The 19992-nt window shown below is 42.3% G+C and overlaps 1 protein-coding gene across 1 annotated transcript in view; it reads left to right on the top strand.

Moving 5' to 3' along the window:
* The window catches only part of ALK (ALK receptor tyrosine kinase), a 941973-nt gene that overhangs the window by 258462 nt on the left and 663519 nt on the right, over positions 1–19992 (top strand). The window contains 1 exon segment of the mRNA XM_054982048.1: positions 17411–17530. Within this exon segment, the coding sequence (XP_054838023.1) occupies positions 17411–17530 (120 nt within the window).

Genomic DNA, 19992 nt, shown 5'->3' with positions numbered 1-19992 from the left:
TTACAGAGACTTGTTGGGATGATTCCCATGACTGGAATACAGTAGTGGATGAGTATGAGTTATTATTATCTCAAATAATGGAGGAAGTGATGGGGGCTTGGTCATACTCGACTTGATATTAACCAACAAGGAGGAGTTGGTTGATGGGGTAAATGTGGTGGGAACCTTAAGGAGAACTGATCACATTCTGTTAGAATTCCTTTTGCTTGGGGGTACCAAGGGAGTTTGTAGCCTAATGCACAGGTTAGATTTTAGTAGGACAGACTTTAATAAACTTAGAGATATGATGAGGGTTATCCCATAGACAAAAATGCTGGAAGGAAAAGGAGTGAGTGAAGGGTGGGCTTTCCTAAAAGAAGAGCTCTTTTCAGGCTCAAGCTATCACCATCCAAGCAAGATGGAAATGCGGTAAAGGATCTAAAAAGCCAATGTGGATGAATAAAGAGCTTTGGGTTGAGCTAAGGGGGAAATGGAAGGAACTGCATCAAAATAAGAGTATCTAGGGACAACTAGGACTGTAGAGCAGCTGTCAGAGAGGCCAAAGCTCAGAATGAGCTGAAACTGGTCAGACTTAACACAACAAAAAAAATTATTCAGATACGTGAGGAGTAGAGATGGGCATGAACCAGAATACAAACCAAAGTTCAGCACGAACCAGGTGAACCGGTGGTTCGTTAGAGCTCATTTCTGGCAAACTGCCACAAACTTTATGGCATTTCGTTTGGTTCATTTTTCAGTTCGCTACTGCAGACACCTTGGTACCGATCAATCAGTTTCCTAGGCAACGGGGGATGGGCTTTCTACAGACCTTCTGCTGACCTGGAAATGTACTTCTGCTGACCTGGAAGTGGTGATTTGCTGGTCCAGAAGTAACATTTTCACAAACCAAACAAACCGGTTCGTGAACCGGGGCAGGTTCGTGAAACTTCATGGTTCGTGAAATGTGACGAGCTATGGACCTCATGGTTTTTTTTTTCTGGTTCATGCCCATCTCCTAGTGAGGAGAAAAGGGAAGGTGTAGAAGGCAATACCTCCATTGCTGAGTGAAAATGGAGAAACTCAGAGGACAGAGAGAAGGCAGAAAGGTTCAGTTCCTACTTTGCTTCAGTTTTATCCCTGCAGGAAAGAACATGTCCACCTAGAGAATGGTAGAGGGCAGAGCATGGCTTCAGGGCTGCTGGTTGACATGGGCAGAGAAGTTGTGGAGAAGCACATTGCTGCACTGGATGTGTACAAATCCCTTGGCCAGATGGAGTCACCGAAGAGTGTTTAAAGAACTTTCAAAGGGCTTGCAGACCCTTGGTCAATCATCTTCCTGACCTCTTAGAGGACAGGTGATGTGCTAGAAGAATAGAGGAAGGCAAATGTTATCCCAGTCTTCAAGAAAGGGAATAAGGACAATCCTCAGAACTACAGGCTAGTAAGCCTGACCTCTAACCCAGGGAAGATACTAGGACAGATATTAAAGGTGTCAGTCTGCAAGCATCTGGTGGACAACATGGTGATATAGGGAAGTCAGGATGGATTTGTCCCCAACAGGCCCTGCCAGACCAACCTCGTATCCTATAACTGAGTGACAGGTTTACTGAATTGCAGGAATCGTGTTGATGTAGTTTATCTAAATTTCAGTAAAGCTTTTGACAAAGTTCCTCATGATGTTCTGATGGGTAAGCTGATGGACCGTGGACTGGATTCTAGGATGGTTAGATGGATAGGGAACTAGCTGGATAACCGCACCCAAAGAGTATTTGTCAATGACATCACATCTGATTGGAGGAGATGTCCAATGAAGTGCCACAGGGCTTGGTTCTGGGCCCAGTGATTTTTAAATTTTTTATAAATGATCTGGATGAGGGTGTGAAGGGATTCCTCATTAAATCTGCAGATGACACCAAAATGGGAGGAATGGCAAACACCTTTGAAGACAGAGATAGAATTCAGTGAGACTGAACACTCTGGGAAGGTGGGCAGATTTGAATAAAATGTGATTTAACATACATAAGTCGCAGGTTTTCCACCTGGGCAACAAGAATGCAAAGCATACATACTGGATGAGGGATACACTTCTGGGTTGCAATGTGTATGAACAAGATCTTGGGTATAGAAGCTAAATATGAGCAGTCAGTGTGATGCAGCAGCAAAAAAGGTGAATGCCTCTCAATATATGTAGAGTGGGAGCAGGCTTGAGCACACTGATCTTACCAACTACTTACGTACAAGTTCTGGCTGATGAGCTGAATGTTTATACATATACAAAGTGTGCGCATGTAGGCTCCATCTCCATTACTGGAAATGTTAAACAAAACATTCCCAGACTAGAGAACCTTTGTGAACACACGTGGCTTCTGTGCTTGTGAACTGTGATTGCACACAGGTAGGAGACAAGGCCAGCATACTCATGCTCACTTCCCCTTCTCATGCATTGATTTCAATATGCGTAATGTCACTTTTGGATTTTTTGGCTGTTTAAAATTTGAGGTATAACTCCTGCATGTTTTGAGTACAGAGCCTCACAGAGGAGGCTGCTTGGATCAGCTCAGCTTGCTTTACTGCCCTGGCCTTGTTTCCTTTCAGCCTGTCTGTACTGGGGACAGGCAAGACTCTGAACTATATGAGATGGGGAAATTTATTCATATCTGTCAGAGACACCACAGAATTATTGTTGAGGTATTTCCAGAACAGTTATCCTCCGTGAAACCCAGGAAGTGCAGATAGTTCTTGTATACATTCTAAAAGTAGACATGGGGCAAGGGTTAAGGGTACCTTAAAAGTTAATTCATAAAATGAAGTGCCTCAGGCTACAGGTTTGGGCTGAATGAATTTCATGGCTCCTGTAATATTGTGTCATCTGAGCTTGCATTACACTACAATAAAACGTGTTCTGCTCCGGTTCACAGTATTAACCTTTGAGTATCTAAATGTTTTTTCCTTTAGCCAGAATGTCAAAAATGGCTATGGCTGTAAATGAAGAATTTAAATTAGAAACTTGGAAAAGCTTCAACATTCTTCTTCCCTATGGTTTATTGCACCCTGCCAAACTTCTGGTTACTAAAAATGGAGCTGCCAGCCTCCAGTTGTTAACTCATCCATTTATTTAAAAGGTTTGTGTGGCTGTAGGAAAGTGATGAAGCACTTTGGTTCAGGGACTCAGTAGTTGGTATGGTCCAACTATGGTTAAAATTCTTCAATATATTTTGACTTTAGACACTGTATCTTCAGTGTGATTAAAAAACAAAGCATTTCCCCCAAATGGCTGGAAAATGATTTTTCATTTAATTTTTTTAAATAGCTTCATTTTTAAAAATAGAGAGTTTTTCTTAATTGGCTTGTTGCAGGCCTGTCGTAATTGTTTTAAATGATGAGGGCTGAGAGTTGTGCTGTAACTTCAAGAGATTTGATTTCTGTGGTGAAAATTGCCATTGGAAAGCATCATTTAAAACTCCCTTAGTGCATTTTTCATGCCTGTTCACAGTCACTCTTTTCCCAGTCTGCTGCTGCTTGGGGCTGGGGCTGGGGCTGGGGTGCAGTGTAGAGGAAAATTGTTGGTAGTGGAAAGTTCCATCACAGTTGACTTATGGTGACCTCTGAGGGGGTTTTCAAGGCAAGAGGCTAAAAGAGGTAGTTTGCCATTGCCTGCCTCTGCATTGCAACCCTGGTCTTCTTTGGAGGTCTCCCATCCAATTACTAACCAAGGCCAACTCTGCTTAAGTTTCACTTTCAGAGTTTTTATTTAAGCTATAAACAGTAAACATAAAAGCAGTAAACATAAAAGATAAAAAACCCAAAACATTCTTTAAAAAACACACTAACAATATATATATATATATAAACATAAAATACAATACATATAAACATAGAATAACAAATAACTAGCAATAATAAAGGAAAAATACAATTTAAAAGGATAAGAAAAAGACTAAAACTAAACTACAAATTGAGTTCCAATTTTCTCCGCAACAAATACATATTTTCAAAGTCTCACTTATTCTATGTTAAACATAAGAGCCCTCTTTTTCAATTGTTCATATCAAGTCATTGTTATCCATTTCATGAAAAAAGTCTATAAACGGTTTCCATTCAACCCAAAATGTAGATAATGTCTTTTCTCTGATCAAGCAAGCCTGGTCTTATCAAATCTTGAAAGTTAAGCAGGGTTTTGCCATCGATGCAGACTCCAAAACTTTTACCCAGCATTACCCAGCCCTGCTTAACTTTCAAGATTTGATAAGACCAGGCTTGCTTGGGCTATCCAAGTCAGGGCAGATGAAACCCTATGATAAAGACAGCTGGCAAATGTTCCTTTCCATTGGGGTGTGCATCCAAGTCCACATCCTGTTGAGACTAAGTACAGTGATAGAACTGTAACATGTTTGGATGTGTATTCTAGTATACGTACCAAAGCAGATGCCATTCTTCTGTACCACGTTACTTTCAGTGAGATGCCTAATCGATCTGAATCCCCAAACTCAGAAGTTCAGCTGCACAGCAATAGGAGCCTATTCCCTCTTTCCTCCCCACAACGCTCAATGTTCTAGCTAACAGTTTTGTACCCTTTTGCTGAGAGAAGCTAAATATTGCTAAAACATAAGGATTCATTTTACAGGGAGCAAAAATGTTCACTACAATCTTAAAGGAAACAAACCTTTCATCTTCCTAATCTATGCTTCCCATCTCACATGGAATCACTAATTCATTGTGGTGTCTCACTTTGTAGCTATGTGCAAACCTTTTATTCAGTATTTTTCACTCAAGATAAGTTAATTGGGAAGAGTTTTTTGTCCTCTGATATAATCTTCACTCCCTGTAGTAAGGCCAATTACCCTAAGAAATACTTTGAGATGAAGCTGCAGGATACACCAACGAAACATAGAACTTCAAGGTTGCTTTAACAGCACTGCACAAGGAAAGAGAAAAAGAGAAGCCAGATTAACATTATAATGTGGCACAATTCTAGCACGAGGTTCACCCAGCGGTTAATCACTAAAAGGAGACATGCCAGGCCTTCCTGAAAGACATGTACTGTGACCTGGATACTTATGTAGACATAAGTTTTGGTTTCTGGAGGCTACTGGCAGGCACTCTACAAAAAGAAGTCCAAAATGCATTCCATTATTATTTCATATTTTGTTGCTGAGCTCGGAATATAGGTCCAAAGTTCCTCTACAAATTAGTATGTCTCAGGAACATATTTGCATAGACCTCTTCAGTTGCTGTAGAACCAAACATATTAGCTGATCATGCTCTTGTAACTTTACAGCAGTCATCAAAAAACACATCACAGACACACCATAACTGAACTGAAAGACTGGTTTTGTAGTTGTTAAAAGCAGTGTTCAAGAATATTTTTGTATTTTCTAAATGCACAGCACCTTTGTGACAGCCAAGCAGCTTAACTAGTCATTACCAGAAGCTCCTTCAGCCCCTTAGCACAACTCCAACACATCTCTTTTCTAAAGTCGGCACTGTCTCCTTCTCCTGTGTCAGTATAATGTGCAATAAGAGAACACAGATCTTTCACGTAAAAACCCCTTTTTGGTTTTCTCCTGATTTCTTTCTAATACACCACAAAAGCATTTCTGCACTTGCCATGAAACACTAGGGGACCTGATTCTCTTCCTGTCTAACCGATTTTATAGGGTTGTTGTGACAATAAAATGGAGGCAAGAGGAGGCTGATGTATAGAAAGCTGGTGCTAGAGATTCCTTCCTGCTGTGTAGTTCAGATTAAGGCTTGGATATGTCTAAAATGAGCCTATTTTCCCTGCCATCTCTATATAGCACCATGGGTATCCTTAGAAGATTTAGAGTTCTTACGGTCACTTAGTCAAGGGACAACTGAAAGCCTGCTTGGATGTCCATATTCTAACTACCTTGCAGAGAGCTTCACTAGTGGAAGTAGCATTTTCTCCAAGCATATCCCAGGATGAGCTTTGTCTTCCTCTATCTAAAAATCATCCTCCTGCCCAGTGCCTCTGGCTAAAAAGATACATAAAAAATCCATGCTAATATTCTGTTGCTAAATGCAGTGAACAGCAAGTCAGAGGGACCAATCTCAGTATTTTCCTAATTGGTTATCATTTCCCATTAATGTAATTAATGTTGTAGTATAGCATTCATCTATAGAACTTTTTGCACACTTTTTCTTCCAACCTCACCCACATCTTCTAGCAGACAATGAAAGGAAGAATAACTTTGACACAGCAAGAATGCCCTGCTCCTGAGTACTGGTCTCCCCTGGATTTGTGTATGAGGCTGAAAGGCAACCCATGTTCTCTTTGCCCACATTCTCCATTTTGGCTTGCGTTTCTAGAGTTCCTTATCATACAGTATTTTGCCTGTCTGAGAAGTTTCCATCCTGCACGAACATTGGTTGTAAAACTGCAGAACATTGAAATTTTGCCTCTAGAGTTCTGATCTTACCATGTTCCTTGTGCATGAGGGCCTTTCTCCCTTCTCTGGGCTACTTTCTTTTGAAGTATTTTATACAATTGAGCATTGAGCCAAGCCTCTTTTTGCAGCTGGCTGCCTGCGGCAGTGGTCCTGTCTGCAGGGCCATGTGTTTATGCTCCCACAGGTTTGTTAAGCTGTGCTTAATCCCAAAGTTTGCTCTTCTAATTTTTGTTGCCAAAATAAAATGATTTTGCACTCTTCCCCCACCCCCAAAATGAAGGCAAGAGATGTACTGCCCTTAGTGCCTTTGGGAGAAGAGCAGGATAAAAAATGCAAATAAATAAACACACAATTCTATGCCCTGCCAGCAAGTTCTCCTCCGCTGTAATTCCTGAGGGGTAACAATCTATTATACCAAAACTATCAGAAATGATTCTCTGTATCAGAGACTTGAATTGCTTAGGCCAGGACTCAGGATTCTTTTATTCTTTTATTAATACCATGCTTGAATAGAGTGCATTCTTTCCATCCTCTAGAAAAGCCCACTCCAGGTTTTGCTCCACTCTTCCATCCTGTGATTCTATTAGAAATACAAGAAATTGCCCAGTAGAGATGTGCATGAAAAAAAAATTAGGTAAATTTGATTTTTTTTAACATAATCTGAGGGAAAAATTCAAAATTCCCTGAATTCCGAATTGATTGAGAGCCAGTTTGGTGTAGTGGTTATGAGCACGGGACTGTAATCTGGAGAGCCAGGTTTGATTCCCCACTCCTCCACTTGAAGCCAGCTGAGTGACCTTGGGCTAGTCTCAGCTCTCTGGAGCTCTCAGCCCCACCCACCTCACAGGGCGTTTTGTTGTGGGGATAATGATAACATATTTTGTAAACTGCTTTGAGTGGGCATTAAGTTGTCCTGAAGGATAGTATATAAATCAAATGTTGTTGTTGTTGTTGTTGTTGTTGTTGTTATTATTATTAAATTCAGTTCAGGTATTTCTGAAAAAATAGGCTATTGTATTCTATGAGAAAATCACTCTGGGCACTACCCAGTGGGCTGGAGCAGACATATTTCAACCAAACTTCACCAAATTTGGAGGGAACATACTCCTGACTGTCCTATAAAGACCCCCAAGTTTCATGAAGATTGGACCACGGGGACAAATTTTATGAGCTTTTCTCCATGGTCAGGGACAGAGGGTGGTGCTAGGGGAAAGGGTGTCTGCATGCCAACCATTGGTACGTGGTGTCCCCCAAGGGGCGATTCCCCATTGTGGTTCAATCTGTATATGCGCCCCCTTGCCTAGCTGGTACGGAGTTTCGGACTGGGCTGTCACCAGTACGCTGATGACACCCAGTTGTATCTGCTGTTGGACGGCTGGTCTGGCTCGGCTCCAGAAGCCCTGATTAGAGCTTTGGATGCTGTGTCTGGTTGGGTGAAGCAGAGCAGTCTGAAGCTGAATCTCATAAAGACGGTGGTCCTGTACTTGAGCCATGGGATGTTGGAGGGGGGGGATCCAGCTTCTGGCCTTCAATGGGGCACCACTTGTGCCCGTTTCACTGGTCAGAAGTCTTGGTGTGATGCTGGACTCCTCTTTATCAATGGTGGCCCAGGTTGCAGCAGTTGCCCAGTCTGCATTTTTCCATCTTTGGCAGGCCAGGCAACTTGCTCCCTATCTCTCAACCCATGACCTGAAAACAGTGATCCATGCAATGGTCATCTCCATATTGGATTACTGTAACTTGCTCTATGCAGGGCTTCCCTTGAGTCTGACCCAGAAATTACAGCAGGTCCAGAACACTGCTGCCCATGTCCTGATGGGTGTGCCTTTCAGGACACATGTAACTCCAGTGCTGCAGCAGCTACACTGGCTGCCCATGAAGTTCCAGATCAGGTTCAAGGTTTTGGTATTAACCTATAAAGCCCTAAATGGACTGGGATCAGCATACTTGAGGGACCATCTCTTCCCATAGTAATGGGAGTCAGCTTTGACTTTCCCCCCATAGGAAACAATAGAGTGGCTGGAAACACCTTGTTCAGGGGCTCATAGAATTGTCCCCGGGGTCCAATGTTCCTGAAACCTTTGGCATCTTTCTAGGAGAGTCAATAGTGGAGTTTTCATGAAAAATGCTACCTCCAGCCCCCAAATATCTTCCAGATATTTTCGTCATAGGGAATAATGGAGAGTGGGAGGTACCTTCTTTGGAGGGGCCAATAATTGGTCCTCGGGGTCCAATCTTCATAAAACTTGGGGAATATTTAGAGGACAGTCAGGAGTAGGCTCCCTCCAAATTTGGTGAAGTTTGGTTGAAAAATGACCTCTTCAACCTACCAGATAGCTCCCAGAGTGATTTTCCAATAGAAAACAATGGCCAAATGTTACCATTTTTTTCCTGAAAATTCGGTAAAAATTCAGGATTCTTAGTTTATGATTCAGAATACTCAGATTTTACTGAATTGGCTGAAATTCAGTACTTAATCCAAATTCCAAATCAAATTGCACATCCCTATTGCCGAGGGTACCTTAATTTTGCAGGGAGTCATTGTACACTATTTCCCTCTGCTCAGATCTAGTCAATTTTTGTTCAGCTACATGCCTTTTTTCATAATCAATGATTGCTTATAGAAGTAAGTTACATTTTTCTTTTTCTAAAACTAGCCTGGTGGTGATCTCTGCACCTCACAAAGCCTAACTCAGCTCATGCTTACCAAGGTGCAAAAGAAAGGCAGAGAGATGCCTACTTTGCTCTGAAGAACTCTAACAAGTGAGATTTACAAAGTTTCCCTCTATCTCCAAGGTAGTTTGGAATCAAAGAGTAATTTTGAATTAGAAAGAAAATGTCCTAAGAGATAGGAAGAAGGGGTCTGGCTACAGGTCACCAGACAGATATATCTTGAACTCTTGATCTGCTGGTTGAAGTGAAAAGGAATTGTAGTGCTGGGGGTGGGGGGAATAAAGCTGGAGAGGTGAACTCCTCCATGAGGTCTAGGGACTTGAGACCAGGGTCTGCTGAGGAGATTCTGTAATCCTCCTGGTAGAACAAGGTGCTTAAGAGATCCATTTTACCACACCAAACAATAGCAATTTAGCTTTGGAAGCCATAGATCTTATGCCTACAGAGGAAAAAATTAAGATATGGAACAGAAATTTTCATGACTTAGAAGCTAAGCATTAAAGATGTCCATGACATGGCTGGTTTGTCATGCCTCTAGATTTCTGTTGAGTTTGCTTGCCTTCCTGATCAGAGCAGCAGAAGAGCCAATCTCACACTTTCTGAATCATGCTGGTCTGGCAGGTGTTTAGAGTGGATATAGATGAAAATAGACCATCACAGCCAACATGGGGTCATGAGAGAAAGGATAATCCCTGAAGGCTCCTATCGAACATTCTTATTTCTGCCACTGAAATGCAGCAGGGTGTGAAAGTACCTGCTGTATGGGATAGTTCTCCAAAGGCTAAAAATAATGTAACAAGTGAGAAATACTCTAAGGTCACACTTTACACCAAGGATCTTCAATTTCAGTACGAGGGAAAGCTGTGTATAAAAGTTAATATATCTGAGAAGCAGTTTATACTTTGGGCTTTACTGTCTTTGATCAGGAATGGGGATCTTTTCAGTCACCAAAATATTGTATCCTATGAATTGTTTGTATGTGTACCTGGTTTGTAAGTGATTAGTATGACAGAGATTTCTACTGATACTTGTATTCTTTGCTAAATATTTGTTCAGTGTGTGTGTGTGTGCTCATGCACATGAGACAGAGGAAGAGAGACAGAATTACGCTGGTTTTTGTAACTGCTGTGATGTATGTGGATGTCATATGATTATTTTTATGCTGTATTTTATCAACACACAGGAACATAGGTATGCCTTGATAAAAATACTGTCAAAAGAAACTTCCTTGGTCTAATTGTAGAGTCAATCATATCAAGATTGCTTTTATATTGTATTTTATCAAAACATGTACACACTGGTGATATAGAAAGGGAGTGATGATAGAAATAAAGTATGGCAAAGTACACATGTTTCAGTTCCAGATTTAATTTAAAAATTCCCCTAAGCTCTCTTCAAATTCTCTGAAGCCCTCTTCAGACATTCAAAGGGTGTCAAATAAATATACGTGTGTGTTGAGGAAGAAATAGGATTGTGATAGAAATCTCTGCCCTGACTTATTCACTGGAATGTATGCATTAAGTTGTGTATATGACAGTGAAATGTGTACAGCTGTCTGCACAATCAGAAAAGCAAAGCACGCTGAGAGAATCATATGTGCCTACATCTGCATGTATATAAACTGTTTGTATACATACACTTGAGTATACATAGATCAGGAGCAGAGCTTCCCATCACGACCTTGCCAGGCATCATTCATAATCATTCTATTCCCTTTAAACATCTGAAGAAGCCTCCAGTTAATCTAGAATTCAGGAGGAGGGGAATATGAGGCCACATGAGCCTGTGGAACAATAAAGGAACAGGATGAAGAAAATCCACGTATTTCAGCCTTTATCACATGCCTGGTTCACAGGGCTTCTTTTGAGGGGGAACACTCCAGAATGGTGTTCTGGCAGCTCAAGAATCTGCTCACGTGATTCCTTCAGCCCTGCGGGCTCTGCAGAGGAGGTTAAGCTGCTTTGAGTTCATTCTGCTTTTTTTTCATTCCTCAGTGAGTGAGAGAGAGAGAGAGAGTGTGTGTGTGTGTGTGTTGTGTGTTGTGTGTGTGTGTGTGTGTGTGTGTGTGTGTGTGTGTGTGTGTGTGTGTGTGTGAGAGAGAGAGAGAGAGAGAGAGAGAGAGCGCAAGCAGAGCTGCTGGGGCTGGCTCTCCAGAGGAGGTTAAACTGCTTTGAGTTCATTCTGCTTTCATTCCATTCAGGGGTTTCTGTGTATGTGTGTGCTGCTTTGAGTTCATTCTGTTTTATTTTCATTGGGGGAGTGGGTGTGTGGTGTGTTTGTGCTGCTTTGAGTTCATTCTGCATTCTTTTTTAAAAAAAAATTATTCAATTTTAGAACTGTAACAATAATCAAACAACAAACCAATATAATACATTGCATTTACAAATATTAACACAGTGCTTCAACTTTAATACATCAACAATGAGTGGTGTGAAGAGAGAGGTTGCAGATCTCCTGCTTCTATGTAGTCGTAAAATGGGATCCATTTTTCCCAGAAGTTTGATCCCGAAGATTGATATTCCGTCTGATGTAGATTGTCAGTTATTTTTTCCGTTATCAAATGGTTCCAGATTTTTGTAAACCAAAGTTCTGTAGTAGGTGGAGATTGGTCTTTCCATTTGGTTGCTATTGCACTCCTAGCTGCCACCAGGAGAGAGTTGATAAGGTCTCTTCTAACATTTGGGATTGATGTCTGATCCCACAGTCCCAAGAAGATTACATAGGGACACTGTACCCTGTTATTTCCTTAATAATATTTAGTATTTCTGACCAAAATCAAGATATCAAGGGACATTCCCACCAACAGTGAGCAAAATTACCCAGAAGTGACGCTGCTTCCCGGAACCCAGCACAATGCATTACGATGAGATAAATGTTAGTAAACTAATATTTATCTCATAGCACGTGGAAATCACTTCCAGAAGTGATGTCATCACACATTTCTGGGAGCACGCATGCACTTCGCATGTGCACATGTGATAATAGAGAGTGTCAGGGCTTGTCGCTGCCGCCGCTGGGCAGGGTGCCAGCTGGGCCAGCCCAGACATCAGAGGGGCACCAGGGATGCTGCAGGACCCTCTCAATCCACTCGCTGGCCTGCTCAACCTGGTCTGCTTACCCTCTGTGTCCTCCATCATCTCCTCCTCCCAGAACTCTCCTCCAAGCCTCCGCTCCGGCTCCGGCTCCGGCTCCGGCTCCGGCTCCGGCTCCGGCTCCGGCTCCGGCTCCGGCTCCGGCTCCGGCTCCGGCTCCGGCTCCGGCTCCGGCTCCGGCTCCGGCTCCGGCTCCGGCTCTCCACACCATCACTCCTCACTCACACCCACCGCCCCAGAGCTCTTCCCAGCCAGCTTTTATAGTGTTTCCTTTCTCCACCCTGCCCTCCTTCCAGGCTTGTTCCCTCTCCTGACTTGGCCCAGCTGTGCCTTCCCTCAGGTGTTTCCCACCTATCACTAATCCCTTCTAGGCTTCTTTGCCTTGCTGGCAGGGTGGGGTTGAGTGTGAGCCATCCCCAGCTGAGGTCTCCTTGGCCTTGCTCATGAGGAGCTGCCCAAGCCAGCTTCTGTGCTGCTGAGCTTGCCTGGCCTTGCTCACAAGGAGCTTCTGGGCTGCCTGCTCCTTGATGCTGGGCAGGGCTATCCATCTCCTCCTCCAGAATGCCTGTGGCAGCTCCACCTGGAGGGGTTTGGCTCCTAGCAACTCCTGAGCCAGGCTGCTGTCCTCTAGCCAGGGTGTGGCTCTGGGCTGTAGTGGCTGCTTCTCCTCCTTGGCTGGTAAGGGCTCTGTTTGGGCTGCTGCTGGGCCCCTATTCCCCCTGCCTTGGCCCTTTTCCTCTGGCCTGCTTAGTCCCCTCTCTTCCCCCTGGAGGGTGGGACTGGCTGGTCTCTCCCTGCTCCCTCCAGCCCTCTGAGGCGTTGGCCTTTCGCTCCTTCCCCCTGGAGTGGGCAGGCTCTGGACCTGGTTGCTGGCTGGGGTGGTAGGGCCACTGCCTCCCAGTTGCCTCCCACTGCTCCCTCCTGGCAAGTCTGGGGGCTGGGGCGCAGACCCCAGACAGAGAGTTCCACCACCTCTTTTCCCAGAAAAAAAGCCCTGGGTAAAACTGAAGATTGGATTATGAAAATGACAGAGTTAGCAGAAATGGCTAAACTTACAGCTTTGATCAGAGATAAAACGTTGTCTACTTGGGGGGCTAACTGGAATCCCCTTATTGACTTTCTGCATGAAACAAGGAAAAATGTTTTGATGATTTGTGGCTTTGATTTTTATGAAGATAAATCTGGGAAAAAACAAATATAAGGAAGGCAGTAGTGGAAAAGAAAATTTTGGAGAGATTAAATTTTAAGTATGATGTTTGTTAAAAAAGTGTTGTAGAGAAGAAAGGAAATGAAATATGTATTATTGTTTTCTTTTATTTCTAAGTTTCGTCTTTTCTTCCTTTTATTGTAAGTTTTTTATTATCTTTTTTAATTTTTGCTTTCTGCCCCTTTTATTGGGCTTTTAATTCTATGAGTAAAATATATTTTTTAAATAAAAAAAAGGATGTTTTGGTTGTGGTGTCTTTCTTTCCCACCTAATCCCAGAGATGATGTTGATATTTTGAACTGGTGCTTGAAGTCAGTAATGGGGTGGAAAAGGGTGAACAAACTGAACTTAATCCTGACAAGACAGAGGGCCTGTAGATTAATCGAAAGGTTGACCACTGATGTGAAATCTCTCCAGTCTTGGATGGGATTACTGTTGGCAGAGCACCTTTGCAGTAGTCAGGAGTTTCAGGACATGGGATTCTACCCAGAATAATGTTGAACTTGTTAAAATTAGCTTTTCTAGAATTCATATGTCTGGCTACGTTCAGCTTTTCCCTTCCCCAAGATCTTAAATTCCGCTACTACTCAGGGTGCCCACTACTTTTATCTTATCAACCAGTTCTTCCTTTTGGTGAGAGCCAGGTCCAACATCTCAGCTGGATGATTTCCATATGCTCTACTTCAGGTTACCTTTGAAGAGCATTCAAAAGCTGCAGCTAGTGCAGAATGCTGCTGCTAAACTACTTGTCAGGTTCAGCAACCAGTAACATGTGACCTTGCTATTCCAGCAATTACACTAGCTACTGATCTGCTCCAGAGCCCAATTCAAGATTTTAGTTTTATCTTTTAAATCCTTATGTGACTTGCGACTGAGATATCTGAAAGACTGTCTTCTTCCATATGTTCCTGATGAGTTAAAATCACAGGTAGAGGCCCTTCGGACTGTCCTGTCAACCAAAAAAGTTCATCTGGTGGGGGCATGAGATAGGGTTCTTTCGGTAGCAGTCCCACAATTATGTCACAGCCTCTCCAGGGAATTGTGCCTAGGTGCAGCTGAAGACAATTTTATTTCAAACTACATTAAATTAATTTGCTATTTATTGATTGTTTTACATTGTGATTTTAAACTGGTTATCCAAATAGGGGTCTCCTTGCAAGTTGGCGGAATTAGCATGCAAGGAGATCTTTCCTCTAGAGAACTCTTTTAATAAACAGGCAAATGTTCAACCAAAAGAGTTTTATTTATAAAATAATAAAGATCAATTGCACACAAACAGACACAGCAGAAACACAGAGCTAACTAGAAAAACAAGAAGGAAAATTGGAGAGAGTTGTAGGGTTGGGTGATAGTTACCAATCCAGAAGACAAGGAGGCATCCATGAGAGAGTAGTGTTGAGCAATCAGTACTTCATGGCACAAAAATCAGAGAGCCAAACTACAAGTGACGTCTTACACAGGTTGGACACTTGTCAGCTTCCCTCAAGTTTTGATGGGAAATGTAGGCATCCTGGTCTTGCAGCTGTAATGGAGAGCCAAGCGGTAAAACCAGGGCACCTACATTTCCCATCAAAACTTGAGGGAAGCTGACAAGTGTCCAACCTGTGTAAGGCGTCACTTGTAGTTTGGCTCTCAGACGGGGTTTGGGGGTAGATGTCCGAAGGCACGCACATAACTATGGCAGAAGGGTGGTCCAATTATGCTGTGAGCAGGATTGCATTTTCTGCCCAAATCAATAACTTAATGGCTGTCTCCAAGTGAGACAAAGACCTGGGAAATCTTCGATAAAGCTTTGATTAAGCTTTCCTGGGCGAAACTAAAGTCATCAGTCATCAGTCATCCCTGAATAGCTCAGAGCTAAGCTACAAAAAATGAATTATACGAGGAGAAGCACGTGAAAAGAGTTGCAATGTTAGCAGGGAAGCTGAGTTTTAAAAGAGATCGAAAGGCTTTGTCAATTTCCCCTTTCTACAGAGCCATGGAAATGGCTGCTCAGAGGGTTTGTTTATTTCCTTTTCGCCTCTTAGAAGGGGAGGTGAAACTGACAGAACCTTCTGGAGGCAAAGAAGAAATTGATAAACCCTCTGAGCAGCAATCTCCCTGGTTCTGTAGAGAGGGGAAATTGATAAAGCATTCCGATCTCTTTTAAAACTCAGCTTCCTGGCTAACATTGCGACTCCTTTCATGTGCTCCTCATCGTGTAATTCTTCTCTTGTAGGTTGGCTCTCAGAATGGGAGAGTAAATAAGGAGAAGATCAGCAGGATGTGTTGATTAATTCCAGAACTCCTGGAAGACCCTATTGTCTTAGGCTCTGTGCACATCTCCAGGGGTGTGGAGCTGAAAACTAGTCTCTCCTGGTGACTCATGTGACAGTAAATTTCCATCTCCTGACAGGGAGCTGGCAACCATTTCTTGCCTTGCCAGGAAGTGTTTCTGTGTTTAAAACAGATGAGGAGAGGGGCTTATGATATTGTCCCGTTCATAAGCCTTCTGTCGACATGAGTGTTGGTCTGACTGCTAACAAATGGAGGGCTTTTAATGTATTTTAATGTCTGTTTTAAGCTGCCTTGAGAGCCAATGAATATAAAGGTGGCTAATATTTTTTTAAATAAATAAAAATAATTGACCATACAATACGGATCCCCCTCATCACTCTCTGTCAGAGATGATTATCCTAAAGGGGTATGTACATGATCACTGAATGGTATTAATTAGCTTTATTACCATTTAATGAATTTGTACTCACATTCAAGTTGGCACAATGGTGAACTTTTCATACAGTTGCAATTAATTCGTATGGGCAACGTTACAATAATGAGGACTACAGTGTTTTTATCAGTGTTCAAGGTGGCTCCAAAATGCTTTGGAGACACCCCTTGCCTGTGAGAGAATTTTCTTCACACCTGTTCACTGAAATTGTTCCTGTAATCTGCCAATGCTTTGCCCACATCCCCCCCCCCCCGCCCCAGTTCTTAGGGCTTTCTCCAGCACAGAGTGATGTCAATCAGGGACCATATAGAGAATGTGATGATATTGTGACTTTTCTTAATCAATTATATTTGGCTATGTTCTGAGGGCAAGAGACACTTATTTAGAGTGAGACTAGTTTCTTGGACTGGTCACATGAATGATATTAGCTAATCAGAAAGGTATGAGCAAATAAAGCCTACTTTGAGCAATCCTTCCTGAAGAAGTAAGCAGTCTTTCTGGCTTTTGTAGTAATCCATCAAAGAGCATCCAAGGGACCCTGATCTCCTGCTTTGATAAAAATAGCTCTAGGGTTTCCTGAAGAAAAAAATGCTCCACCCTCTTAATAAAGGCTAAATTAAATGTTATTTACCAGATGGAGGTATTTACTTCCATGCCATGAAAAGCTTACCGATTCCACACATTACGCCTCTAGGTTTTTTCCTCCAGGTTGTTGGCAACCCTATTACTTGTTTCATATATAAGATTGATGAGACATTTGTGTTGTCCAGTTTGCATTTTCAAAGCTGATCTCATTTTGTTCAAGCATAATTATGCCAATCCAGTTAGAATCCATGGGTGGCGGTGGGGAGCAGGGGAGTAGAATGGAAACAGGCATCTACACAAGGTTCTTAATTCTACTGCTGCCCCACATGTATGGAAGCACATCACCAGCATCAATGGTACATGAGGCTCTTTTACTATGTTTACCACAAAACAGACATACATTTTTAATTGCTGTAGAACTTTTTGCCCTTCCCACCATAGGTGATCAACACTGTCAGAGCTGACAGCATTAATCATCTGTTGACAGAGAGATCTGGGGAGATACTTGCTTGCAGCAATGAGCCTGAAGTGCACAGTTGTGTGCCAGGATCTCTAGATTAGAATCACTGGATAAGGTTGCTTAATTACTATGAAGTTGCTATGACTGTTAAACTAAATGTTCTTTGTTCCATTCACAGGGCGCTAGCAACTAATTATCTCTTGAAAGGTTGATGCACATTGTTGAAGTGCTCTTGTTTATATAAATATACTATTTTTATATTTTACAGTTACATTCCTTTCATTGTATTGACAGGTCTGAGCATGCTGGAATCTCCCACAAATATTCCTCCACTTACTTTGGATTTTCCTGCTTGGAATTTGTCTTGGGTCATGAAAGATTCCTCTCCTTCCTTCATTCCCAGAGGACGGCACTGTAAGCACATCCATTCTGTTTTTCCCCGGAATTACTAAGTCATTTGATGTTAAAATGAGTAGCTATCTAAATAAGTTTTAAGATATGGCTGCTATTATTTAAGAATACAAAGCAGTGCTAATTTCAGGTGAGCTTTTAGTGTGACCTCCCAATTTCATATGATAACTTTGCTAATTACTTATTTGCTTCTTTTATATGCTGCTTTTCTCCCCAGTGGGGACCTGAAACAGCTTACATCATTCTCCTCCATTTTATCTTAATTACCTGAATGTGTGAAACTGCTGTAGTAATTGTTTATTCTTAGTGTGTGTTAAGTTACATTTCCAAATTTTTGCAAGACAGTGTACAGAAATTAAGGTGAAAATACCGGGCTGATTCAAAGCTTGCTTTCTGTCACTCGCTTCCACCAGTGGAAGAGTGGCAATATTAGCTTGCTGAGACCTCTTCCTAGAACTCTGTGTCAGGTACCATTGGTTTGGTATGAAGTAAAGGCAATGAGAAATACAAGGGCTTCTATAATTCATGATGACATTGCTGGGGGAGGGGGGATGTGCCTTGTATTATGATGGCACATACTGAATAAGGAGCAGTTTGTGCAAACGTATGCAATTAAAAATTTTAAAGAACAAACTCCAAAGCTAAAGAAATAGATATACATTTATCTCAAAGACAAAAGAGCAGCAGTAGAGTTCAATAAATGTAAAGGGACTTCGTGTCAGAGTAAAACACACAATTCATGAATGTCATTATTGCTGCCTGCTGCTAATCATCCCAGCCACTTTTCTCCCATCTCCCCTTCGCATCATGCAGCTTTTGGGTTGAAGCCTGCTCTTTCCCCTTGATATAGTGCAACTGTGCAGACCTGCAAGGATCTTTTCAGCCACCTCCAAGTGTGAATCCCATTTTGTAGGTGGGGAGGTGAGTAATACACAGGGAGTGGGAATGAATCCCTCTCTGTCAGACCCAATGAAAACAAAGACATCACGGTGAAATAGTTCAAATGCTTAATAAGCAGCATCAAGAACTGAGTTGTAAAAACGAGTAATGTAAATGGGCTTGCTAGCTCTGATGTTCCTGCACTTTTAAAGACTGCACTGACAGACTGCAGGATCACAGGTAGAGCTGTGCCTATCATTGCATGCATATGAATTGTCCTGGTTAAGCAACTGTCAGTTAAACACCTTGCAGTTATAGAGGAGCCAGCCTGGAGCAAGACAGTTAGTAATCCAACATCACAGCAGCTAAATGCACACTAGGTTAGTGCAGCTGTAGGTCATGCTGTAGGTCATGCTGTAGGCTCAGCAGATTGTTTGCATTGCACTGTGATTGGGGTCTCTCTTTGCTTCTCAACAGCTGCCTGGAAAGAACCACAGGAGACCCAAAGACAGTAACAGGTAATATTCTATAGCGGCAACCAGATCAAGTGGGCTCAAACACTGCATGTGGTTGAGCTATGGATTTGAGAGGGTAGCATCACCTAGGTGCTCTTCCAGTTCCTATAGCTCCCTCTTCAACCCTTTGAGAGAATTTACCACTTGGGAGACATAACATGACCATGTTACTACATGTACTCCCCTTCAGCTTAAAGAGATACCTTGGTAAGGGACAGGGTCTATAGACTAGGCTATTGGGTACTGCCTGCTAATGCAGATACACTCCTCCTGGGTACTTCAATGTTGCTAAAGATGCCATGACAATAACTTATACTTTAATTCAGAAAGGTTTGGCTTTATGCTAGTTTTCAAATTTGCAGCTACCGTACAATATTGTATCTGGTTTCATTGAATGTCCCACCTATTGATCATACTTATTTTCACTGTGAATGTCCTAGCTATTGATTATATTGCATTCATTTGCAGTATATAATCCACTTTGGATCCCAGTGACTACTACTACTATTGTTGTTGTTAACAGAACCAATTTCAGGGAATTGAGCTCAGTGTCAGAGGGAAACCTCTTCCTGTTTCCAGAACCTGGCTAGCTTGGAAAACTGACACATTTGCCGATTAGGGAAGCAGATCATGTGATCTAGGGATCTTTCACTGGGATTGTGGGCAGGCAAGCTCAAAGTGCCTCTAATAGGCTATACCAGTAACCATGAAACAACCAGATGTTTTCCAAAGCAAGATTTAGAATTTATTGAGGGAGATACAGGAATTAAAAAGGTACAGGAATTAAAATGGTACTCAAGCATAAGAACAGTGCAACTGTTGTGTTCAGAGGAACATACATATGAAGAGTTACATGAGAGGAGAGAAAGTAAAAGAAAACCAAGCTTCTCGCTGGGAATTTTCCACCTAGGACTGGCCACAAGGAGAAGTATGGAGGGGATTTAAAGAAGGGGGAAAGAGCGTTTTCAAAGGAAATGAGTGAACAGAGAAGGAGTTCTTAGATGGCATACCTGTAAGCTTTCTAAGCTGAGCAATATTGGCAGTGTGGTGTGACATTGCAAGTGGTGATAT

Source organism: Eublepharis macularius, chromosome 1, assembly GCF_028583425.1.
Source record: "Eublepharis macularius isolate TG4126 chromosome 1, MPM_Emac_v1.0, whole genome shotgun sequence".
NCBI classification, from domain to species: Eukaryota; Metazoa; Chordata; class Lepidosauria; order Squamata; family Eublepharidae; genus Eublepharis; species Eublepharis macularius.
Note: the sequence above shows the minus strand (reverse complement) of the source record. Positions and strands in the feature narration are given on the sequence as shown.